The sequence below is a fragment of the Pituophis catenifer genome, unplaced genomic scaffold (genome assembly GCF_029215685.1).
Source record: "Pituophis catenifer annectens isolate HBS135680 unplaced genomic scaffold, rPitCat1.0.hap2 SCAF_15, whole genome shotgun sequence".
Lineage (NCBI taxonomy): Eukaryota > Metazoa > Chordata > Lepidosauria > Squamata > Colubridae > Pituophis > Pituophis catenifer.
Window position 1 is genome coordinate 9332434 of NW_027256895.1, and position 25214 is coordinate 9357647.

The 25214-nt window shown below is 38.4% G+C and overlaps 2 protein-coding genes across 2 annotated transcripts; both read right to left on the reverse strand.

Moving 5' to 3' along the window:
- Positions 1-677: 677 nt before the first annotated feature.
- On the reverse strand, positions 678-10533 carry LOC139324321 (vomeronasal type-2 receptor 26-like). The gene is made up of 6 exons (XM_070954044.1): positions 10370-10533; positions 8934-9225; positions 6130-6993; positions 5371-5598; positions 4834-4960; positions 678-1570 (listed from the first exon to the last, which is right to left on the reverse strand). Exons 1-6 carry the CDS (start codon positions 10531-10533, stop codon positions 678-680), a joined length of 2568 nt encoding a protein of 855 aa, XP_070810145.1.
- A 4932-nt stretch (positions 10534-15465) lies between these two features.
- Positions 15466-24666, reverse strand: LOC139324322 (vomeronasal type-2 receptor 26-like). The gene is made up of 6 exons (XM_070954045.1): positions 24520-24666; positions 19441-19680; positions 18251-19114; positions 17693-17920; positions 17155-17281; positions 15466-16358 (listed from the first exon to the last, which is right to left on the reverse strand). Exons 1-6 carry the CDS (start codon positions 24664-24666, stop codon positions 15466-15468), a joined length of 2499 nt encoding a protein of 832 aa, XP_070810146.1.
- Positions 24667-25214: the final 548 nt, after the last annotated feature.

Here is a 25214-nt window from a genome sequence, read left to right on the forward strand (position 1 = left end):
TGTAATCCACCATGGTAACCTGGACAGCAATTAATCTTTAATTAATATTAATTGATAGACTTTGATATTGAGACAGTAAGTTGCCAGGAATGGGCAACTTCTAACCAGTTCCATTTGATTTATTATCTGATACAGTTCAATACCCTTCTGGCTTTGTTCTTCCAAGGGAAAAATAGACAGCACTCATTCAGATCCAAACCGACAATGACACGTATCAATATTGGAAATCCAAATGGGGACTAAATGTGACTGTGAGAATGTCTTGGAAGCTTTCCATCTTATTGGGAGGAAATGCCCCACTGGAGGTTCCCTGGTTACCGGTATGAACTGCATCACCTTGAGGATATTGCTATCCAGGCCATAGTCTTAGCTACTTTAATAACTGCTAATACATTTTTAATTTTTTCCCATAATTTTATTCATCATTCATATTGTGCATTTTCAAAATAATTCACTGTTCTGGTGTTTTATATTTTGACTGGGGAATTCTGGGAGTCAAAGTCCATACAGTTTAAACCTGTCAAGGTTGAGAAATATTGCTCATTCGATATATACCTTAAGAAATAAATGAATAAATAAACTCTGAAATTATTTAATTAACTCTTAATTGAATATTGCCATCTCATTTAAACTCAGTATTGTTGGAAAAAATATAACACGCCTATGATACAATAACTTTATTTTATTAGTCCTTTCTTAGTGTTTAGTTCTGGTTTAAGAACAATGATGAAGCATTTTGGGAAAAAGATGCATCCCAATAACCCAGCACTGGAGGACAAGATGGAGAAGATCTCCACAGCCACCATGGCTTTTCCATTGGTACTCAGATAAGTTGGAACAAAGGAGATCCACACACTGCAGAAAACCAACATGCTGAAAGTGATGAACTTGGCTTCATTAAAGCTGCCAGGTAAATTACGGGCAAGGAAAGCCACAATGAAGCTGGCAATAGCCAGGAAGCCCAGATAGGCCAGGACACAATAGAACATGAAGATGGAGCCTTCATTGCATTGCAAAATCATGGTTTCTGTAAGGGAATTCATGTCTAACTCAGGGAATGGAGGGGATGTTGCCAGCCACAGAATGCAAAGACCTGTTTGAAGAAAAGAACAAGAAAGGATAATGGAAAGAGCCAATCTTTTCCCCACCCATTTTCTCATTGAAGAACCTGGCTTAGTAGCTATGAAAGCGACAACCACGGTAATAGTTTTAGCTAACACACAAGAAACAGCAACTGAGAAGATAATGCTGAATGCTGGTTGCCGGAGAAGACAGGTTACTTTCCCTGGCTGACCAAGGAATAACAAGGAAGAGAGAAAGCAGAGCAGAAGGGCGATAAGGAGAGTGTAAGTGAGGTCCCGGTTGTTGGCTTTGACGATGGGGGTATCTCTCCGCTTAAGGAAAATTCCAAGCACACTGATTGTCATGAAGGAAAAGGAAACAGCAGCTGAGGCCAGACTGATCCCTAAAGGTTCTTTAAGGGAAAGGAAACTCATTGTTTTGTTAAGGCATCGATCTTGCTCTTGACTTGGATACTGATCCTCAGGACATTTGAAACAATCTTCTGTATCTGGATAAAAAGATCAAAAAGAAAGTCATTTACTTTCTATTTCTTTCCAATATGTTCTATAATATTGTTTGAAGACTGACATTCCTTCCAATCCTACTTAGCCATGACCTTGTCAGAAATTCAGAAATTCCAATCAGAATTTCTGAAATTTAGAAAATAAGGTGGGTTGCTGTCCCTCTCCCTCTCTATCACTCTTTCCTTCTCTTCAATATTGATGATTACACTTTTTAAGCCAATTTTACAATAGTTAAGCAGATAGTTTTCAATTTTCTCTTTTACAGTGTCATACAATGCTTTGGATAATAATAATAATAATAATAATAATAATAATAATAATAATAATAATAATAATAATAATAATAATAATAATTTTATTTCTATACCGCCCTTCTCCCGAAGGACTCAGGGCGGTGTACAGCCTATTTAAAAACACAGAACAAAACAACAATTAAAATTTAAAATCATTAAATAATTAGGCTCCAATTAAAATCCCAGAAATTTAAAATACCCCAATTTAAAATCGTTATGTTAATAGCCCGGCCTGGCGGAACAACAGGGTCTTCAGTGCGCAGCGAAACACCCGGAGGTTGGAGATCTTATGCATTTCCGGGGGCAGTTCATTCCACAGGGCTGGGGCTCCCACAGAGAAGGCCCTCCCCCTGGGTGTTGCCAGCCGACATAACTTGGCCGATGGCACCCTGAGGAGACCCTCTCTGTGGGAGCGGACTGGTCGGTGGGAGGCTATTGGTGGCAGAAGTCGGTCTCGAAGGTACCCGGGTCCTATGCCATGGAGCTCTTTAAAGGTGGTAGCCAACACCTTGAATCGCACCCGGAAGACCACTGGGAGCCAGTGCAGCTCGCGCAGGAGGGGTGTCACATGGGCGCAATGAGTTGCACCCATAACCACCTGCACGGCCGCATTCTGGACCAGTTTGAGCCTCCGAGTGCTCTTCAAGGGGAGCCCCATGTAGAGAGCATTACAATAGTCCAGCCGGGAGGTGACAAGGGTGTGAGTGACCGTGCGCAGGGCATCCCGATCCAGAAAGGGCCGCAACTGGTGAATCAGGCAAACCTGATAAAAGGCCCCCCTGGCCACGGCCGTCATATGCTCTTCTAAAGACAGCCGTGTGTCCAGGAGGTCACCCAGATTGCAAGCCCTCTCTGTGGGGGGCAAAGATTCACCCCCAATAGTCAGCGATGGCACCTGCTGACTATATCGGGGCGCCGGAAGCCACAGCCACTCGGTCTTGGAGGGGTTGAGTCTGAGCCTGTTCCTCCCCATCCATACAGTCATATGGATGACCACCATATAAAAGATGGCTGGGCCAAAATTTGACCTTGGTCACTATGTATACCTTGGCCTGCAGGTGACATCTTCAGGGACCCAAATAAATAGTTTAGATTTTGAATTCTGAGACAAAAATGTCATATCAGAAAAGATTGGATATATGAATGCTGGGATCTTGCGAAGTATCTTAGTATTCTCAAATATGAGAGATTATTAATAACTTCGCTTTGTTGCGAAGGTTGTTGAGAGTGTGGTGGCGCAACAGCTCCCCCGGTACCTGGATGAAGCTGTCTATCTAGACCCGCTTCCGGCCTGGGCACAGCACAGAAACGGCATTGGTCGCGTTGGTGGATGATCTCTGGAGGGCTCGGGATAGGGGTTGCTCCTCTATCCTGGTCCTGTTAGACCTCTCAGCGGCTTTTGATACCATCGACCATGGTATCATGTTGCACCGGTTGGCGGGGTTGGGGGTGGGGGGCACCGTTCTGCGGTGGTTCTCCTCCTACCTCTCTGACCGGTCGCAATCTGTGTTGACGGGGGGGGCAGCGGTCGACCCCGAGGCACCTTGCTTGTGGGGTGCCACAAGGGTCGGTCCTCTCGCCCCTTCTGTTCAACATTTATGTAAAGCCGCTGGGTGAGATCATCCGTGGCTTTGGGGTGGAGTTCCATCAGTACGCTGATGACACCCAGCTGTACATCTCCACCCCAGGCCACCCCAACGATGCCCTTGAAGTGATGTCCCAGTGCCTGGAGGCCGTGCGGGCCTGGATGGGGAGAAACAGGCTCCGACTCAACCCCTCCAAGACCGAGTGGCTGTGGCTTCCAGCGTCCCGATATAGCCAGCTGACGCCATCGCTGGCTATTGGGGGCGAATTACTCGCCCCCACGGAGAGGGCTCGCAACTTGGGCGTCCTCCTAAAGCTGTCTTTAGAAGATCATTTGACGGCCGTGGCCAGGGGGGCTTTTTATCAGGTTCGCCTGATACGCCAGCTGCGCCCCTTTCTAGATCGGGACTCTCTACGCACAGTCACTCAGGCACTAGTCATTTCCCGCCTGGACTACTGCAACACTCTCTACATGGGGCTCCCCCTGGGGTGCACCCGGAGGCTCCAGCTGGTCCAGAACGCGGCCGCGCGGGGGATTATGGGGGCGACGAGGCGCTCCCATGTGACACCTCTCCTGCGCGAGCTGCACTGGCTCCCAGTGGTCTTCCGGGTGCGCTTCAAGGTGTTGGTGACCACCTTTAAAGCGCTCCATGGCTTAGGGCCGGGGTATTTACGAGACCACCTTCTGCCACCAATAGCCTCCCACCGGCCAGTACGCTCGTACAGAGTGGGCCTCCTCAGGGTGCCGTCCGCCAGACAATATCGGCTGGCGACCCCCAGGGGGAGAGCCTTCTCTGTGACGGCGCCCACCCTCTGGAACAACCTTCCCCCAGAGTTACGTATAATAACAGACCTCCGGATTTTTCGTCGGGCCCTGAAAACCTATTTATTTCAACAAGCTGGGCTGGCCTGAGTTAAATTTTAAATTGATTTTAAATTGGGTTATCTTAATTTCGGCCAAAATATTTAATTATTTTAATACTGTTCTTAAATTTTGTATGCTTTGTTTTTATCTTGGCTGTGCACCGCCCTGAGTCCTATTTGGAGAAGGGCGGTATAGAAATTTAATTAATAAATAAATAAATAAATAAATAAATAGGGATTGCCTTTGTTCCTTGTTTTGAAGCAGGGTTAAACTGAATTTTATTGAGGGCCGCATCAGGGTTGTGTTTGAACTCAGAGGGTTTTGTGTGTGTGTGTGGCCCGGGGTAGCCGTGGTCACTGTGGGCATGACAGGCCTTGAGTTTGACACCCCTGCTTTAGAAGGTGGAAAACATCATCTTTAGTAAGAAATAAAAAAATCGTAATTTATGACAAAACAATTTGTTTGCAGCCATTGTCTCCAAAATTTGAAGGATTTCATTACTGACCTATCTTGGTAGAAATCTTCCCCTGTGGACACGGCATACAATCATAGCAGCAAAAGCTTTTCTCTTCAGATTGTCTCTTCCAAGATCCAGGACGACAGTTTTGATTGCACAGAGAAACTGGAAGAACCTGTTTATAACATGAAAAATGTTGCACCATTAGTTGCCGAGTTGTTAATCATTTGAAAATAGAGGCAATTAATCATCTTATGAAGGGAATCATGGCCAGCAGAGATCCCTTGGAGATAAATTAAGCTATTTCTTTCATTGTTTAAGGAAGATGTCAAAATATAAACATTCCACATGCTTGCAGTCCATACTTCATTAAAACTTTTGTGCCATTCAAGAATTGCCTAGAGGTATTTGAAATGCATATTCTTTAAAAAAAAAATAAGAAACTGGAATACCTCATAAATAACATTTTTTAAAAGTTGCAAAGAGATTCACCAAGTTTTTCTTCACTGGGTATAATGGAGGAACATGATACATTTTTTTAGGAAAATGTATGCAGCAATCTGACCCATTCAAGAATACCCATACCTGATTAAAATCTTTGTGCCATGCAATCAAATTTTCATTCATAATCAATTCATTTCCATCTGCAGCATTGGGATCTAATCTTCCAACTTTCACTCTCTGGATGGATTTGTTTGAAAAGGTGATCATGTTGATGATGTCAAATCCTTCTGCAATTTCCATGTTCTCATTAAAGGACACTGTTTCTCCTGCTGAGTTGTTGAAAGAAATGCTTTGAAGAAATGGGTGCAGCTACAGAGGAAGAAGGAGGAGAAGGAGGAAGAGGAGGGGGGAGGAGGAGGAGGAGGAGGAGGAGGAGGAGGAGGAGGAGGAGGAGGAGGAGAAGGAGGAGGAGGAGGAGGAGGAGGAGGAGGAAGAAGATGAAGTTTAAAGTATAGTGGGATAAAACATTCTATAAAACATTTTCCTTTCTTTGCAAATTTCTGTATGCAGCTTGATGGGACAATAATCAAGAATTAACATGGAGAGTATCATTATATACAGTAATGAGTGCACTGCTTTCCATGTTCATGGATATAAAAAGGCAATATATTACTGTCAATAGTATTTCACATCGTCCTCTTGGTTAGAAAGTGGAATGGAACCCAGTGGTAGGATTTAATGAATGCAGAAGAATAGTACTTTCCTTACGTATTTATCATTGATTGATTAATTTAATCATAGCTATTTGAATGATATATTGTGTCTGAAAACATGCTTCAGCTCATTTTGTGATCCAAGTCACTTTCTAGTAAATGTTTCACATTTCTTGGACAACTTTACCTTAAAAAGTGGTAGATTTTGAGGTTCTGGGATTTTATCCACCAATGTTTTACTCTGACTGGATTCTTTTGATAGTAAGGCTTGCAAAGAGTGAGCCACAGCATAGATACCATTATAGATGCTGTAACTATGACCTGTCATTTGCATTTCAAAGAGAGGTCCAGGAAGACTGTCCAGATTCTCCTCCCCAGTACATTTTCCCATGTCCATTGTTGGTCTTTCTGAATTAGACAAGGAACAGTCAAATGCTTGCTCCCAAAACCCTTTTAGAAATCCATCTCTTTGTCTCCAAAAGGGGTTTATAGACTTCAGAAATTCTTTGAAGGCTAGAACTTCACCTGAATGTATCTGAAAAGAAATGGCCCCATCAAACAATTGGAGATTCCAGGTCCTTACATTTGCTGTTAATATGAAGTCCACTTGACTTGTTGTGATCCATACCTTTCTAAGGGATATGTTTAATTTATCTTCAGGATCGCTTAAAAATATGGGAGGAATGATCCAGAGAAGTGTATAAGACTCTCCATAGAGAATAAATACGTTTGCTTTCATGTCTGTGAAATGTATATAAAAACTTTGAATTGCATGTATGGATGTATGGACTTCATCCAATGAAAGCTGCGGAGGGATTCTTTGTATGAAGGCTGGACAGATTCCCTGATGAGAAAGCATCTCCTGTAGCTTCTTCAAAAAGTGTTCTCCACTTTCATTTTTGACAGCAAAGAGTCCAACCCATTTCCATCCAAAATGTTGAAGCAATCGGATAAACCCAATGTATACAAGACGTTCATTTGGTGCCATAAAATAAAAAGAAGAAAACTTACTGATATGAAATTCTTTTGGAGGGAAGGATCCATATGGGAGCTAAAAGAAAACCAAAAAGATATTCAACAGGTGATTTAGATTTTCTTCCAACTGTTCATCTTCATGAATTAGTTTCCAGTACAACAGGGTTGAAAATGCAGCTAAATTTCTGTTATTATTTTTCTAATTGGAAGATGATCAAATACCAGCAAGTTGAAATCTGTCTTTACCAGTGCAAGTTAATTTTAATTTTCAATGTCTTGCTAATTATGGAATGAGATTTCCTTACAATCAAATTTTTGTGAAGACAAACACATGAAAATAAATTCTTAAGAAGGCTCTTCTGCCATTCTGCAGAAAACACATCAAGACCTTGAAAGATGGAAAAAGCTCAAATTGTCTCTGATTGGTAAAATTGCAGCGATTAAAATGAATATCTTACCTAAAATTTTGTTCCTATTCCAAAACATTCCGTTATCATTAGACAAAAAATTCTTTTTGGACTTGAACAAATATATTAGAAATTTTCTGTGGGAGGGCAAGAAATTGAGGATTTCTTTCAAGATACTCCAAGGGAAAAGGAATTTGGGAGGTTTTGGGCTCCCTGACTGGGAACTATATCAAAAGGCGGCAAAAATAATCTGGATCAAGGAGTGGATCAAGTTACAAGATAGGAGAACCCTGATTTTGGAAGGACATGACCTCCTAGAAGGATGGCACTCCTACCTTTGGGATATAAAGAATAAGAAAAAATCCTATTTCCATAAACACAAAATCAGGGAGACTCTTATTCGCACATGGGTCGAAATTAGACAGAGGATCTATACCAAGGTACCCAACTGGCTTTCCATTATGGAAGCATTGGCGGCTCCAAACAGGAGAGATGATTATAAATGGGGTACATTCAAGGACATCCTCGATGAAGAAGGGAAACTTAAATCGCTGGATCTATTGAGGGATCAGGGCTTTAACTTGGATTGGTGGAACTATTTTCAGATCAACTCAAGATTCCAAAAAGATAGAGACAAATTCGGTATAGCAGCGAAACACGGAAACTTTGACAAAATTATTTGGGGAACAGATAAAAAAATGTTAACAAAAATTTATAACTTTCTATTAGATGAAGATAAGGCAGAGTCCATAGCAAAAAATCAACTGAACATCTGGGAAAAAAATCTAGGACATAGACTAAATTTTAATGATTGGGAGATAGCTTGGAATAGAAACTACAAAATAACCAAATCGACAACGTTTAGGGAAAATCATTACAAATTGTTACACAGGTGGTATCTAGCCCCAGCAAAGCTAGCCAAGATGTTTCCAAATCTCTCTCCCACATGTTGGAAATGTGGAAAAATGGTCAGCACCTTTTATCACTTATGGTGGACTTGCCCAGAGACTAAAAAGTACTGGTCCAAAATCCGACACTGGCTCTGTGAAATAACGGGACAGGAGGTAGTCCTAGCCCCAGAACTTTTCCTCCTAGGCATAACCGAAGAAGGCTTTAATAATAAAACCCAACTGATAATCCAGATCACAACTGCGGCTAGATTAGCCTTCGCAAAACGCTGGAAAAACAAACATATACCCTCAGAAGAAACTCTAATAAATAAGATCCTAGAGTGCGCAGAAATGGCGAAACTGACAAGTGAGTTAAAAAACGAGGACAACTCAAAATATTATGATGTATGGGGTATTTGGTATCACTGGTTGAACAATAAGATGAAAACATGACTTTAGAATTTGACCTGGCACATGAATTATAGTTATTTTGTATAGAATAATGTATAGTTAAGGATGAAGCTTGTTTTTTAACTTTTGTTTCACTATATTGTATAAACACTGTACCTCCGAAAGGAGAGATAGATTGTATATTTTCTTTTTGTTTTGGAAAACTCAATAAAGTATTTATAAAAATAAATAAATAAATAAATAAAAAATTCTTAAGAAGGCTCTTAACTAATTAAGAACTAGAGAAATTTCCTCATCCCTGGACCCACCTGTGGTATTTTGTAGAACTCTACAATATCTGCCATATGGGATGAAGTTTCTGATCCAAGTCCTCCAATAATGGCCACGAGATCTGTCTGAAGTCCACATTTGTAGTTGGGCATAAATCTATCTGATTTGAAGAGCAGGTCCAGGGTGGTCCGAAAAGTCATCCTTGCATCATAATAACTGTCGTGAATATGGAACCCAAGGGTAATATTGGGCAAGATTTCTTGATTCTCATTGATTTCCTTGACAGCAAAGGCCAAGGAAAGGAGATGTTGGTAGAATTTTGTAATCAGACTGTAAGTAAAAAATGTTTCGTTTTAGAAAGTGAATGAATTAATTGATCACCAAGAACACAGGGCCTGGTGGCTCAGCAGACTGATAGCATTGTGATTAACACCAGCTGTCTGCAATTACTATAAGTTCTAATCTCACCAGGCTCAAGGTTGACTCAGCCTTCCATCCTTTCTAAGGTAGGTAAATTGAGGACCCAGTTTGTGGGGGCAATAAGCTGACTTTGTATAAATATACAAAAGTATGAAGGCTATTGCTTAACGCATTGTAAGACGCCCTGAGTCTCCCAAGAAGGGCAGCATATAAATCAAATTAAAAATAATAATAAAAAAATAGCCATTTGTACCTGTGATCGGAATTTAAAAGATTAAATTCCCTTTATACTGTTTCAAAGTATCATGGAAGTCATTCATTAAACAATACAGTAATTTATATTTTTAGATTGTCTATTATTGGCCAATGAGAAAGATGTTGTGTTCTGTTTCATAGAGAGGAAACTAAACTTATTCCGCTTCTTTATTTTAATCTTCTTTAACCATTTTTGTTCTTCCATTTCCTCCTTTTTCTGAGGAAATGTGTTAATTGTAAAGAACGTTTTTCCATTTTTGCATTGCATTTATGGAGATGAGTGATCATTTCTGAACATTTTCTTCTTATATTAAGAATTCCTACTTTATGTATTTATATTCTAGGTGTTGAAGTGTGTGGTGCTTTCTGAGCTTGATCGTTCCCTTTCAAATATTTTGCCTCCCAAGTAGGTAACATATTAAAAGCTTTGCAATGCTCTTCGGAACACTAAACTTATTACCTAACCTGATAATAAAATATCTGCATGAAATAACCAAGCTTAGATATCATGAAAGATTGTTTTGATTATACCTGAGCTATATATGCTGTCTGACATTAGTAATCTAGGTGTCCCTTAGACATTCAAATTCATATTTGTACCACTTTTTTCAAAATAATATAAAGACTCCCTCATTTCCATAGAGGCATAAAATCTGAAATCTCAGGGGTGAAAAATCAAGAAATGCTTGGTTTGACTTGTGACTTTATCTGCCTTCTTCGAGACCCTTGTGAGTCAAAGAAACTGATGTAGATATCTAGAAACGATCATTAGGTGAAGAAAGATATGAGATTTGCTTACTCTGAAAGTCCATAGAGCTCCCGAGAAGGATGTTCATAAAATAAATGTTCTCTGAAGGCATAGATGATATGTGAAGCCATCCCTCCAATGAGGACATCACCAGGTTGGTACCATTCATGTGGAACCGGAAAAGGATCAACCTCTGGACACTTGAGTGCCTTCATTTTGATCACGGGGAACATCAGAAAAAACAGTGCATCAACTGCTAAAAAATCTTCTAAAAGAGGTCTCCAACAGATCAACCCACACCAATGGATCTGACTTAGCATCCTGTGTTTTCGCAACACGCCGCCTAAGAGAAAAGCATCAATCTAAATCTTTAACTTCAGTGGAGATACAGAAATAAGCAATGACTGAGATTTCTACAACCCAAATCTGAAATTGGTCTGATCAAAGAAAGAACAGATGCTGGAGAAAACAAACTCAATAGCCCTGTTTGATTCTTCTCACAACCTCAAGCTCTTCATGGAACCAGAGTTCATTTACAGTATCTTTCAGCCATGCATTCTGGTTTCACTGCTTTCCTGAAAATCTCTGGAGCTTTAAGCAGATAAACCCATTATAGTAATTTGGACTCTTCAAGGAAAAGTTAATTATTTACTTCATAATAAACAAGATGTGCAATAGCTATTATTTAGCTTAGCATGGAACTGAAGAATTTTTGCTTAGAAAAAAATAATGCTTCAATTTTCATTAACCATTGCAGTATTTCCCAGCCACTTACAGAATCAAATAGAGACTACAACGTTAACTGGGTGTATCAGTGTAAAAAAACCAAAAAAATCAAAAACAAAAACAAAACAGCAATTTTGTTAAATACAGGGCCTTATAGAGATTGTACTTATTGAAGATGGGATGTCATGAAAAACGTGAAGAAGATTACAGTGAAAAATCACCACATAGATATAAAATTTCACTAAGAACCGAATGTAAGTTTAGGGTGTTTTTCTTTTCACTTGTGTGAAAATATTATACAAGTCTTACAGAGAGTGTTATTCAGGGGTGAAATCCAGTAGGTTCTGACAGGTTCTAGAGAACCAGTAGCAGAAATTTTGAGCAGTACGGAGAACTGGCAAATACCATCTCTGGCTGGCCCCAGAGTGGGGTAGGAATGGAGATTTTGCAGTATCCTTCACCTGGTGTGGGGTGGGAATGGAGATTTTGCAGCATCTTTCCCCTGTATGCCCACCACACCACGCCCACCAAGCCACGCCCACAGAACCGGTAATAAAAAAAAATTGGATTTCACCACTGGTGTTATTCAAATAAGCATGTCTTTCCATCCTAAAATCTATAATCTCAATAGGCAAAACTTTGACCCAACCTGGAGAATATATTCATAATTCATAAGTTTTTTTGTCAAGCATACATAAGATAACAGGTAAAAGTATAAACATAATTTGAATACATGAAAAGAGTAAGTAGAAAGGCATATTAGGACAGGGACAGTAGGCACGCTGGTACATTAAGGCATGCCCCTTACTGTTCTGTCCCAGCTACGGGGTCCCAAGAAGTGTAGCACACACACACACAGCTCCAAAAACTCTGTTTAATACAAACAGACCCCTTTCAAAATGCAGGCTTTAACCACAAATGTCCTTATCAGCCTGTTATGAATTACAGAGATTAAACAAAGTCCGACAAGGGTTGGCAATCAGCCCAGAAACCAAGTTGTAACAAAAAACTCACTCTCAAAATGCTCTGCGTAGGACCAAACGTTGTTTCCAGCAACTTTTGCTATCTGTATGCTAACTTAAATAGGCTAAGGGAGTGGCCAATTAACCCCAAGCCTTACTCTCAAGGAGACTTCCTCCTGAGTAGCCACTCCTGCCTTTTGGCAGCCCTACGTGCTTAAGCATTGAGAAAAGGCTCCTCCACTTCACTCTCTTCACTTGAAGGAGCCTCTGGAGGTTCTGAAGGCCTGGCTGAGTCTTATTTATTTATTTATTTTGTTGCATTTCTATGCCGCCCAACTCCCAAGGGATTCTGCCTCTGCCACCAGATCCTCTTCAGCCTCCTTGCTGTCCGACTCAAGCGTCGGCTGCACAGGCTGCTGGCGCGACACCACACCAGCCTCCTCGTTGTCAGGATCAGCCACAATCCACGCAGGCCGCTGGTGGGCCACAACACTTACAGACCTCTTAGGAAAGGGGTGAGGTCAACAATAGACAGTTTAAGGTTAAAATTTGGGGGGTTTGGGGAAGAAACCACAGAGTCAGGTAGTGCATTCCAGGCACTGACCACTCTGTTACTGAAGTCATATTTTCTGCAATAGAATTTGGAACGATTTACCTTGAGTTTGTATCTTTTATTTGTTCATGTATTGTTGTGGTTGAAGCTGAAGTAGTCATTGACAGGAAGGACTTTGTGACCAATAATTTTATATACTATGCTTAGGTCAGACTGAAGTCGGCATAGTTCTAATTTGTCTAAGACCAAAATTTGGAGACACTTTATTTCCATCTATCATTGCAAATTTCCTTTATAGTGGAAAGGCAACATTAAAATAATTTGTGTGGATTTGCAACTAAATTGTTTCATCGTGAGCACAGAATTATTTTTGATTATTTATGATGTGCATCTAAAACTTTAGAATGTCTACAAATCCTGCGAATAGTATATTTATATATATATAAATATATATATATATATATTTATATATATATAAATATATATATTTTCTTTCTTCGTAGGGTTTATGTGTGTTTTTCTTCTAGCCAGGTTTTCCCTACGTAACCAAGGTTTTTTGTAGCTCCAGCTCAGTAGAATCACATCCACTCGATTCTGGGCTTTTTTCTTTTCTAACAGCTAGCAAGCTCTTACTGCTAGGTGGGAGACCTAAATAGATCCATTTCTAGCTCGTTTGCTTTCATCAGTAGGCCACACCCATATCTTATGTATCCTCCCTGTAAAGGTACAATATCAATTTTCTTACTTCTTCGTAGGGTTTATATATATATATATATATATATATATATATATATATATATATATATATATATATATATATTTGCCATATTATTTAACATACATACAAACATACATACATACATACATACATACATACATACATACATATATATATGTATGTATGTATGTATGTTAAATAATATGGCAAAAAAAAATCCAAGAAAAGTGGAAATGCCATTTATTTATGAACATAAACTATTCTTTTCAATCTTCCTTTGAAATGGGCAATTAAAACTAATAAATATTTCCACATTTGGGTTCTTCTGGTTGCTCTTAAAGTATGCAATCTGGTATCCTACTTAAAGTATGCAATTTGGAATCCTACTTTGAAGAATTTCTTTACTTGTCTCCAGGATTATGAAAATCTTCTCATGGAATGTTGCCCTTTAAATGGAAGTGGATCTTTGTTTGATCTACTTCTCTTCTCCAATTTTGTACCGCAGCCTGGTGGAAGTTAACCATGGTGGTATGAATTTCTCTCTTATAAATAATATTGTTTTATTTTATTGTTACCCTACCAAATGATAGTCTGCAGCTTATTTCTTGAGTGTTGATTCTGTCAACTTGCAAAGCTTTCCTGACCAGCTCCAAAGTTGCCATAGGAGGATCGAGTCTGGCAGCTGCATCGAGGAATTTACACCTCAGTCAAAACAAAACACATCCTAGCCATCCAAAGTAAAGGCCATCTCCACAGAAACCAGTAATGACCGGACCAGTCTTTGACCTGCAAAATTGCTTCGTTGGGAAATTTGACTGACGACAAAAATTGGGGGAGGAGGAAACATGGTCAGAGGCAAGGTGCAGATTGGGTGAAGTCAGAGTTGGCTTCACTTGTTTCGTCCCAACATGATGCTCCTAATAAACAACTGGATTTTTCTTGAAACTTTGCTTGAGATTCCTGATTTCATAAGGGCATCGGTCGGAACTCTTTATTGTTCACAGTTGATTTTAAGAGAAAAATATTATCCAACACTTCAGGATTTTCTTTAGCTTATTAAGCTGCCACATAGAAGTGTGTGGGGTGTCTTATTTATTTTTCCAAACTTATTTTTCCAAAGCACCAGAAGGCAAAACATGAAACAATGGATAGAACTAATCAAGGAGAGAAGCAACCTGATTAAGGAGAAACTTCCTAACAGTGAGGAAAATTAACCAGTGGAACAGCTTTGCCTTCCGAAGTTGTAGGTGCTTCATCACTGGAGGTTTCTAAGAAAAGACTGGACATCCACCTATCCAAAAGAGTAATTATATTCTGGCTGTGTTGCCTTTGTGCCACATCCTGGGTCATCACATTATCCAAACCATGAGGCTAATGGCCAGTACTATCTAACACACCATCCACACACCTTAGAAGACAGTTTTAAAAAGGGAGTGGAAAAAAATGTGAGGCAAATCTGATTATTACCCATACATGAGGATTATCATGATCTAATATTCAGACTCATATCTTGTAATCCACCATGGTAACCTGGACAGCAATTAATCTTTAATTAATATTAATTGATAGACTTTGATATTGAGACAGTAAGTTGCCAGGAATGGGCAACTTCTAACCAGTTCCATTTGATTTATTATCTGATACCGTTCAATACCCTTCTGGCTTTGTTCTTCCAAGGAAAAATAAACAGCACTCATTCAGATCCAAACTGACAATGGCAGGTATCAATATTGGAAATCCAAATGGGGACTAAATGTGACTGTGAGAATATCATGGAAGCTTTCCATCTTATTGGGAGGAAATGCCCCACTGGAGGTTCCCTGGTTACCGGCATGAACTGCATCACCTTGAGGATATTGCTATCCAGGCCATAGGCTTAGTTACTCTAATAACTGCTGATACATATTTTAATTTTTTTCCATAATTTTATTCATCATTCATATTGTGCATTTTCAAAATAATTCACTGTTCTGGTGTTTTATATTTTGACTGGGGAATTCTGGGAGTAGAAGTCCATACAGTTTAAATCTGTCAAGGTTGAGAAATATTGCTCATTCGTTATATGCCATAAGAAATAAATGAATAAATAAACTCTGAAATTATTTAATTAACTCTTAATTGAATATCACTATCTCATTTAAACTCAGTATTTTCGGGAAAAATACAACATGCCCAAGATACAATAAGATCATTTTATTAGTCCTTTCTTAGTGTTTAGTTCTGGTTTAAGAACAATGATGAAGCATTTTGGGAAGAAGATGCATCCCAATAACCCAGCACTGGAGGACAAGATGGAGAAGATCTCCACAGCCACCATGGCTTTTCCATTGGTACTCAGATAAGTTGGAACAAAGGAGATCCACACACTGCAGAAAACCAACATGCTGAAAGTGATGAACTTGGCTTCATTAAAGCTGCCAGGTAAATTACGGGCAAGAAAAGCCACAATGAAGCTGGCAATAGCTAAGAAGCCCAGATAGCTAAGGACGCAATAAAGCATGAAGGTGGAGCCTTCATTGCATTGCAAAATCATGGTTTCTGTAAGGGAATTCATGTCTAACTCAGGGAATGGAGGAGATGTTGTCAGCCACAGAATGCAAAGACATGCTTGAAAAAAAGAACAAGAAAGGACAATGGAAAGAGCCAATCTTTTCCCCACCCATTTTCTCATTGAAGAGCCTGGCTTAGTAGCCATGAAAGCTACAACCACAGTAATAGTTTTAGCTAACACACAAGAAACAGCAACTGAGAATATGATGCTGAATGCCAGTTGACGTAGAAGGCAGGTTACTTTCCCTGGTTGACTAAGGAATAACAAGGAAGAGAGAAAGCAGAGCAGAAGGGCAATGAGTAATGTGTAAGTGAGGTCCCGATTGTTGGCCTTGACAATGGGGGTATCTCTACGCTTAAGGAAAATTCCAAGCACACTGATTGTCATGAAGGAAAAGGAAACAGCAGCTGAGGCCAGACTGATCCCTAAAGGTTCTTCAACGGACAGGAAACTCATTGTTTTGTTAAGGCATCGATCTTGCTTTTGACTTGGATACTGATCCTCAGGACATTTGAAACAATCTTCTGTATCTGGATAAAAAGATCAAAAAGAAAGTCATTTACTTTCTATTTCTTTCCAATATGTTCTATAATATTGTTTGAAGACTGACATTCCTTCCAATCCTACTTAGCCATGACCTTGTCAGAAATTCAGAAATTCCAATCAGAATTTCTGAAATTTAGAAAATAAGGTGGGTTGCAGTCCCTCTCCCTCTCTATCTCTCTTTCCCTCTCTTCTATATTGATGATTACACTTTTTAAGCCAATTTTACAATAGTTAAGCAGATAGTTTTCAATTTTCTCTATTACAGTGTCATACAATGCTTTGGATGACCACCATATAAAAGATGGCTGGGCCAAAATTTGACCTTGGTCACTATGTATACTTTGGCCTGCAGGTGACAACAAGGGACCCAAATAAATCATTTGGATTTTGAATTCTGAGGCAAAAATGTCATATGAGAAAAGATTGGATACATGAATGCTGGGATCTTGCGAAGCATCTTAGTATTTTCAAATATGAGAGATTATTAATAACTGAGGTTTATAGGGATTGCCTTTGTTCCTTGCTTTGAAGCAGGGTTAAACTCAATTTTATTGAGGGCCGCATCAGGGTTGTGTTTGAACTCAGAGGGTTTTGTGTGTGTGTGTGTGTGGCTCGGGGTAGCCGTGGTCACTGTGGGCATGACAGGCCTTGAGTTTGACACCCCTGCTTTAGAAGGTGGAAAACATCATCTTTAGTAAGAAATAAAAAAAATCGTAATTTATGACAAAACAATTTGTTTGCAGCCATTGTCTCCAAAATTTGAAGGATTTCATAACAGACCTATCTTGGTAGAAATCTTCCCCTGTGGACACGGCATACAATCATAGCAGCAAAAGCTTTTCTCTTCAGATTGTCTCTTCCAAGATCCAGGATGACAGTTTTGATTGCACAGAGAAACTGGAAGAACCTGTTCATAACATGAAAAATGTTGCACCATTAGTTGCCGAGTTGTTAATCATTTGAAAATAGAGGTAATTAATCATCTTATGAAGGGAATCATGGCCAGCAGAGATCCCTTGGAGATAATTTAAGCTATTTCTTTCATTGTTTAAAGAAGATGTCAAAATATAAACATTCCACATGCTTGCAGTCCATACTTCATTAAAACTTTTGTGCCATTCAAGAATTGCCTAGAGGCATTTGAAATGCATATTCTTTAAAAAATAAAATAAGAAACTGGAATACCTCATAAATAACATTTTTTAAAAGTTGCAAAGAGATTCACCAAGTTTTTCTTCACTGGGTATAATGGAGGAACATGATACATTTTTTAAGGAAAATGTATGCAGCAATCTGACCCATTCAAGAATACCCATACCTGGTTAAAATCTTTGTGCCATGCAATCAAATTTTCATTCATAATCAATTCATTTCCATCTGCAGCATTGGGATCTAATCTTCCAACTTTCACTCTCTGGATGGATTTGTTTGAAAAGGTGATCATGTTGATGATGTCAAATCCTTCTGCAATTTCCATGTTCTCATTAAAGGACACTGTTTCTCCTGCTGAGTTGTTGAAAGAAATGCTTTGAAGAAATGGGTGCAGCTACAGAAGAAGAAGGAGGAGGAGGAGGAGGAGGAGGAGGAGGAGGAGGAGGAGGAGGAGGAGGAGGAGGAGGAGGAAGTTTAAAGTATAGTGGGATAAAACATTCTATAAAACGTTTTCCTTTCTTTGCAAATTTCTGTATGCAGCTTGATGTTTAAAGAATAGTTGGATAAAACATACTATGAAACATTTCCTTACGTATTTATCATTGATTGATTGATTTAATCATAGCTATTGGAATGATATATTGTGCCTGAAAACATGTTTCAGCTCATTTTGTGATCCAAGTCACTTTCTAGTTAAAGTTTCACATTTCTTGGACAACTTTACCTTAAAAGGTGATAGATCTTGAGCTTCTGGGATTTTATTCACCCATATTTTATTCTGACTGGATTTTTTTGATAGTAAAGCTTGCAAAGAATGAGCCACAGCATAGATACCGTTATAGATGCTATAACTATGACCTGTCATTTGCATTTCAAAGAGAGGTCCAGGAAGACTGTCCAGATTCTCCTCCCCAGTACATTTTCCCATGTCCATTGTTGGTCTTTCTGAATTAGACAAGGAACAGTCAAATGCTTGCTCCCAAAACCCTTTTAGAAATCCATCTCTTTGTCTCCAAAAGGGGTTTATAGACTTCAGAAATTCTTTGAAGGCTAGAACTTCATCTGAATGTATCTGAAAAGAAATGGCCCCATCAAACAATTGGAGATTCCAGGTCCTTACATTTGCTGTTAGTATGAAGTCCACTTGACTTGTTGTGATCCATACCTTTCTAAGGGGTATGTTTAATTTATCTTCAGGATCACTTAAAAATATGGGAGGTAACATCCAGAGAAGTGTATAAGACTCTCCATAGAGAATAAATATGTTTGCTTTAATGTCTGTGAAATGTATGTAAAAACCTTTAAGTATATCATTGAATGTATGGATGTCATCCAATGGAAGCTGCGGAAGGATTCTTTGTATGAAGGCTGGACAGATTCCATGACGAGAAAGCATCTCCTGTAGCTTCTTCAAAAAGTGTTCTCCACTTTCATTTTTGACAGCAAAGAGTCCAACCCATTTCCATCCAAAATGTTGAAGCAATCGGATAAACCCAATGTATACAAGACGTTCATTTGGTGCCATAAAATAAAAAGAAGAAAATTTACTGATATGAAATTCTTTTGGAGGGAAGGATCCATATGGGAGCTAAAAGAAAAGCAAAAAGATATTCAACAGGTGATTTAGATTTTCTTCCAACTGTTCATCTTCATGAATTAGTTTCCAGTACAACAGGGTTGAAAATGCAGCTAAATTTCTGTTATTATTTTTCTAATTGGAAGATGATCAAGTACCAGCAAGTTGAATTCTGTCTTTACCAGTGCAAGTTAATTTTAATTTTCAATATCTTGCTAAGTATGGAATGAGATTTCCTTACAATCACATTGTTGTGAAGACAAACACACGAGAATAAATTCTTAAAAAAGCTCTTAACTAATTAAGAACTAGAGAAATTTCCTCATCCCTGGACCCACCTGTGGTATTTTGTAGAACTCTAAAACTTCTGCCATATAGGATGAAGTTTCTGATCCAAGTCCTCCAATAATGGCCACGAGATCTGTCTGAAGTCCACATTTGTAGTTGGGCATAAATCTATCTGATTTGAAAAGCAGGTCCAGCGTGGTCCGAAAAGTCATCCTTGCATCATAGTAACTGTCATGAATACGGAACCCTAGGGTAATATTGGGCAAGATTTCTTGATTCTCATTGATTTCCTTGACAGAAAAAGGCCAAGGAAAGGAGATGTTGGTAGAATTTTGTAATCAGACTGTAAGTAAAGAATGTTTCGTTTTAGAAAGTGAATGAATTAATTGATCACCAAGAATAGCCATTTGTACCTGTGATCAGAATTTAAAAGATTAAATTCCCTTTATACTGTTTCAAAGTATCATGGAAGTCATTCATTAAAAAATACAGTAATTTATATTTTTAGATTGTCTATTATTGGCCAATGAGAAAGATGTTGTGTTCTGTTTCATAGAGAGGAAACTAAACTTATTCCGCTTCTTTATTTTAATCTTCTTTAACCATTTTTGTTCTTCCATTTCCTCCTTTTTCTGAGGAAATGTGTTAATTGTAAAGAACGTTTTTCCATTTTTGCATTGCTTTTATGGAGATAAGTGATCATTTCTGAACATTTTCTTCTTATATTATGAATTCCTACTTTATGTATTTATATTCTAGGTATTGTGAAATGTGTGGTGCTCTCTGAGCTTGATTGTTCCATTTCAAATATTTTGCCTTCCAAGTAGATAACATATTAAAAGCTTTGCAATGCTCTTTGGAACACTAAACTTATTACCTAACCTGATAATAAAATATCTGCATGAAATAACCAAGCTTAGATATCATGAAAGATTGTTTTGAGTATACCTGAGCTATATATGCTGTCTGACATTAGTAATCTAGGTGTCCCTTAGACATTCAAATTCATATTTGTACCACTTTTTTCAAAATAGTATAAAGACTCCCTCATTTCCATAGAGGCATAAAATCTGAAATCTCAGGGGGAAAAAATCAAGAAATGCTTGGTTTGACTTGTGACTTTATCTGCCTTCTTTGAGACCCTTGTGAGTGAAAGAAATTGATGTAGATATCTAGAAACGATCATTAGGTGAAGAAAGGTATGAGATTTGCTTACTCTGAAAGTCCATAGAGCTCCCGAGAAGGATGTTCATAAAATAAATGCTCTCTGAAGGCATAGATGATATGTGAAGCCATCCCTCCTATGAGGACATCACCAGGTTGGTAACATTCATGTGGAATTGGAAAAGGATCAACCTCTGGACACTTGAGTGCCTTCATTTTGATCACGGGGAACATCAGAAAAAACAGTGCATCAACTGCTAAAAAATCTTCTAAAAGAGGTCTCCAACAGATCAACCCACACCAATGGATCTGACTTAGCATCCTATGTTTTCCCAACACGCCGCCTAAGAGAAAAGCATCAATCTAAATCTTTAACTTCAATGGAAATACAAAAATAAGAAATGACTGAGATTTCTACAACCCAAATCTGAAATTGGTCTGATAAAAGAAAGAACAGATGCTGGAGGAAACAAACTCAATAGCCCTGTTTGATTCTTCCTATAACCTCAAGCTCTTCATGGAACCAGAGTTCATTTACAGCATCTTTCAGCCATGCATTCTGGTTTCACTGCTTTCCTGAAAATCTCTGGAGCTTTAAGCAGATAAACCCATTATAGTAATTTGGACTCTTCAAGGAAAAGTTAATTATTTACTTCATAATAAACAAGATGTGCAATAGCTATTATTTAGCGTAGCATGGAACTGAAGAATTTTTGCTTGGAAAAAATTAATGCTTCAATTTTCATTAACCATTGCAGTATTTCCCAGCCACTTATAGAATCAAATAGAGACTACAACGTTAACTGGGTGTATCAGTATAAAAAACCAAAAAACCCAGCGATTTTGAAAAATACAGGGCCTTATAGAGATCGTACTTATTGTAGAAGGGAGGTCATGAAAAACGTGAAGAAGATTACAGTGAAAAATCACCACATAGATGTAAAATTTCACTAAGAACCGAATGTGAGTTTAGGGTGTTTTTCTTTCCACTTGTGTCAAAATATTATACAAGTCTTACAGAGAGTGTTATTCAGGGGTGAAATCCAGTAGGTTCTGACAGGTTCTGGAGAACCGGTAGCAGAAATTTTGAGCAGTACGGAGAACTGGCAAATACCACCTCTGGCTGGCCCCAGAGTGGGGTGGGAATGGAGATTTTGCAGTATCCTTCACCTGGTGTGGGGTGGGAATGGAGATTTTGCAGCATCTTTAGACAGTTTAAGGTTAAAATTTGGGGGGTTTGGGGAAGAAACCACAGAGTCAGGTAGTGCATTCCAGGCATTGACCACTCTGTTACTGAAGTCATATTTTCTGCAATCGAATTTGGAACAATTTACCTTGAGTTTGTATCTATTATTTGCTCATGTATTGTTGTGGTTGAAGCTGAAGTAGTCATTGACAGGAAGGACTTCATGACAGATAATTTTATGTACTATGCTTAGGTCAGACTGAAGTCGGCATAGTTCTAATTTATCTAAGACCAAAATTTGGAGTCTGGTGGCATAAGGTATTTTATTGCAGTTAGAGGAATGGAGGACTCTTCTCGTAGAATATCTTTGGACTCCCTCAATTGTATTTATGTCCAATATGCAATGCAGGTTCCAGACAGATGAGCTGTATTCAAGAATTGGTCTAGCAAATGTTTTGTATCCTCTAATTAGTAGTACAACATTACCAGAGAAGAAGCTATGCAAGATTAGGTTAACAACTCTTAATGCCTTTTTAACAATGTTGTTGCTGTGTCATGAGCTTTTTTTCAGGTGTTGGACCCATTAAAACAAGAGATATTTCCAAAACGGAGCATGGCTCCAGGAGACACTCAATTCAGAATTTTCTCCTCCACTAAAAATAGGCATTATTTTTCCTTGATCACTAATAACTAATTTTCTTTTTCCTAATGCATACCCTTCCAATTGGTTAGAAATGTTATTTTCGCTTCCTACTTGATAAAATCTGATAAAGACTCAAAATCTCAGAAATGTGGTAGAAGGCATTAGTGCTAAGTGCTCCAATGATGCCCAGAAAGGTTTTCTTGGTGCCCCATTTATAGTTGGGGAGGAAACTATTGGAACTGAAAAGCAGGTTCAAACTGGTCCAATAACTCATCATTCCATCAGAGTAGCTGTCATAGATATGGAACATAAGTGACATTAGTCAAGAATCTGGGATTCCTATCAACATGCTGGTAGAATTTGGTTACTGCTCTGTTGAGAAAAAAAATTAAACTAAATTTCTACTTTAGGAATTGACTTTTTAAGACATTTTATTTCCATCTATCATCGCAAGTTTCCTTTATGGTAGAAAGGCAACATTAAAATAATTTGTGTGGATTTGCAACTAAGTTGTCTCATCATGAGCACAGAATTATTTTTGATTATTTATGATGTTCATCTAAAACTTTAGAATGTCTACTAATCCTGAGAATAGTATATTTTTATACACACACACACACACACACACACACACACATACATGTTAAATAATATGGCAAAAAAAAAATCCAAGAAAAGTGGAAATGCCATTTATTTATGAGCGTAAACTAATCTTTTCTTTAAAAAAAAATTATTTGAGTATAAATATAAAAAAAAACATAATATAACATATACACAACAAACATTTATACAACATATAAACAAAAAGATTATGTTTCCTTCTTAAGCATTTTTTTCAAAGTGACATTCTACTTATAATATATTTCTTCACCTCTCCTTAATCTAATCACATTTTTTTTTAATCGGTAATATTTCCCCCTATATTTTTTGTTTATTTCTCATTTTTAACCAATTATTCCATATTTTGTAATAATCTGATTCTTCTCTTTCTTGTATTTCTTTGGTTAACCTATCCATTTCAGCGCATTCTGGAATTTTTTCGTTTAATTCTGTTTCATTTGGCGTTCTTTCTTGCTTCCAATTTTTTGCATAAATTATTCTTGCAGCTGTTAGTATGTGAATTGTGAAATATTTGATATCTTTTGGATATGATTTATTAAAAATTCCTAATAAAAATGTTTCTGGTTCTTTGTCTATCGGTGTTTCTGTTATTTGTTCCAACTAATCTTTTCAATGTTTCTTTGAAATGGGCAATTAAAACTAAGAAATATTGACACATTTGGGTTCTTCTGATTGCTCTTAAAGTATGCAATTTGGAATCCTACTTTGAAGAATTTCTTTACTTGTCTCTAGGCTTATGAAAATCTGCTCATGGAATGTTGCCCTTTAAAAAGAAGTGTTTGATCTACTTCTCCAATTTTGTACCACAGACTGGTGGAAGTTAACCATGGTGGTATGAATTTCTCTCTTATAAGTAGTATTGTTTTATTTTATTGTTACCCTACCAAATGATAGTATATATTTCTTGAGTATTGATTCTGTCAACTTGCCAAGCTTTCCTGACCTTGCCAGGGGGATTGAGCCCGGCAGCTGCATCAAGGAATTTGCACCTCAGTCTAAACAAAACACATCTTAGCCGGCCAAAGTCAGGGCCATCTCCACAGAAACCAGTAATGACCGGAGGGAGTGACTTCTACGACCTGTGAAAATGCTTCATTGGGGAATTTGACTGATGACAAAAATTGGGGGAGGAGGAAACATGGTCAGAGGCAAGGCGCAGATTGGGTGAAGTCAGAGTTGGCTTCACTTGGTTCGTGCCAACATGACCCTCCTAATAAACAACTGGATTTTTCTTGAAACTTTGCTTGAGGCTCCTGATTTCATTAGGGCATCGGTCAGAACCCTTTATTGTTCACAGTTGATTTTAAGAGAAAAATATGATCCAACACTTCAGGATTTTCATTAGCTTATTAAGATGCCACATAGAAGTGTGGGGGGAGGGGTGTCTTATTTATTTTTCCAAACTTATTTTTCCAAAGCACCAGAAGGCAAGACATGAAACAATGGATGGAACTAATCAAGGAGAGAAGCAACTTGGAATTAAGGAGAAACTTCCTAACAGTGAGGAAAATTAACCAGTGGAACAGCTTTGCCTTCAGAAGTTGTAGGTGCTTCATCACTGGAGGTTTCTAAGAAAAGACTGGACATCCACCTATCCAAAAGAGTAATTATATTCTGGCTGTGTTGCCTTTGTGCCACATCCTGGGTCATCACATTATCCATACCATGAGGCTAATGGCAGGAGCTATGAAATTGATGCTTTCCAAATGGCCAGTACTATCTAACACACCATCCACACACCTTAGAAGACAGTTTTAAAAAGGGAGTGGAAAAAAATGTGAGGCAAATCTGATTATTACCCATACATGAGGATTATCATGATCAAATATTCAGACTCAGATCTTGTAATCCACCATGGAAACCTGGACAGCAATTAATCTTTAATTAATACTAATTGATAGACTTTGATATTGAGACAGTAAGTTGCCAGGAATGGGCAACTTCTAACCAGTTCCATTTCATTTATTATCTGATACAGTTCAATACCCTTCTGGCTTTGTTCTTCCAAGGGAAAAATAGACAGCACTCATTCAGATCCAAACCGACAATGGCAGGTATCAATATTGGAAATCCAAATGGGGACTAAATGTGACTGTGAGAATGTCTTGGAAGCTTTCCATCTTATTGGGAGGAAATGCCCCACTGGAGGTTCCCTGGTTACTGGCATGAACTGCATCACCTTGAGGATGTTGCTATCCAGGCCATAGGCT

Bases quoted from the DNA above. Each gene is read 5' to 3' on its own strand.
- LOC139324321 (XM_070954044.1), bottom strand. From the start codon at position 10,533: ATGAAGGCACTCAAGTGTCCAGAGGTTGATCCTTTTCCGGTTCCACAT. The intron at 9,226-10,369 runs GTAAGCAAATCT...TTTTACTTACAG, and splicing joins GAGCTCTATGGACTTTCAGA to TCTGATTACAAAATTCTACC. The intron at 4,961-5,370 runs GTATGGGTATTC...TGTTATAAACAG, and splicing joins GGCACAAAGATTTTAATCAG to GTTCTTCCAGTTTCTCTGTG.
- LOC139324322 (XM_070954045.1), bottom strand. From the start codon at position 24,666: ATGGATAATGTGATGACCCAGGATGTGGCACAAAGGCAACACAGCCAG. The intron at 19,681-24,519 runs GTTAATTTTCCT...TTTTCTGTCAAG, and splicing joins AAGGCAAAGCTGTTCCACTG to GAAATCAATGAGAATCAAGA. The intron at 19,115-19,440 runs GTGGGTCCAGGG...CTTTTCTTTTAG, and splicing joins AGTTCTACAAAATACCACAG to CTCCCATATGGATCCTTCCC.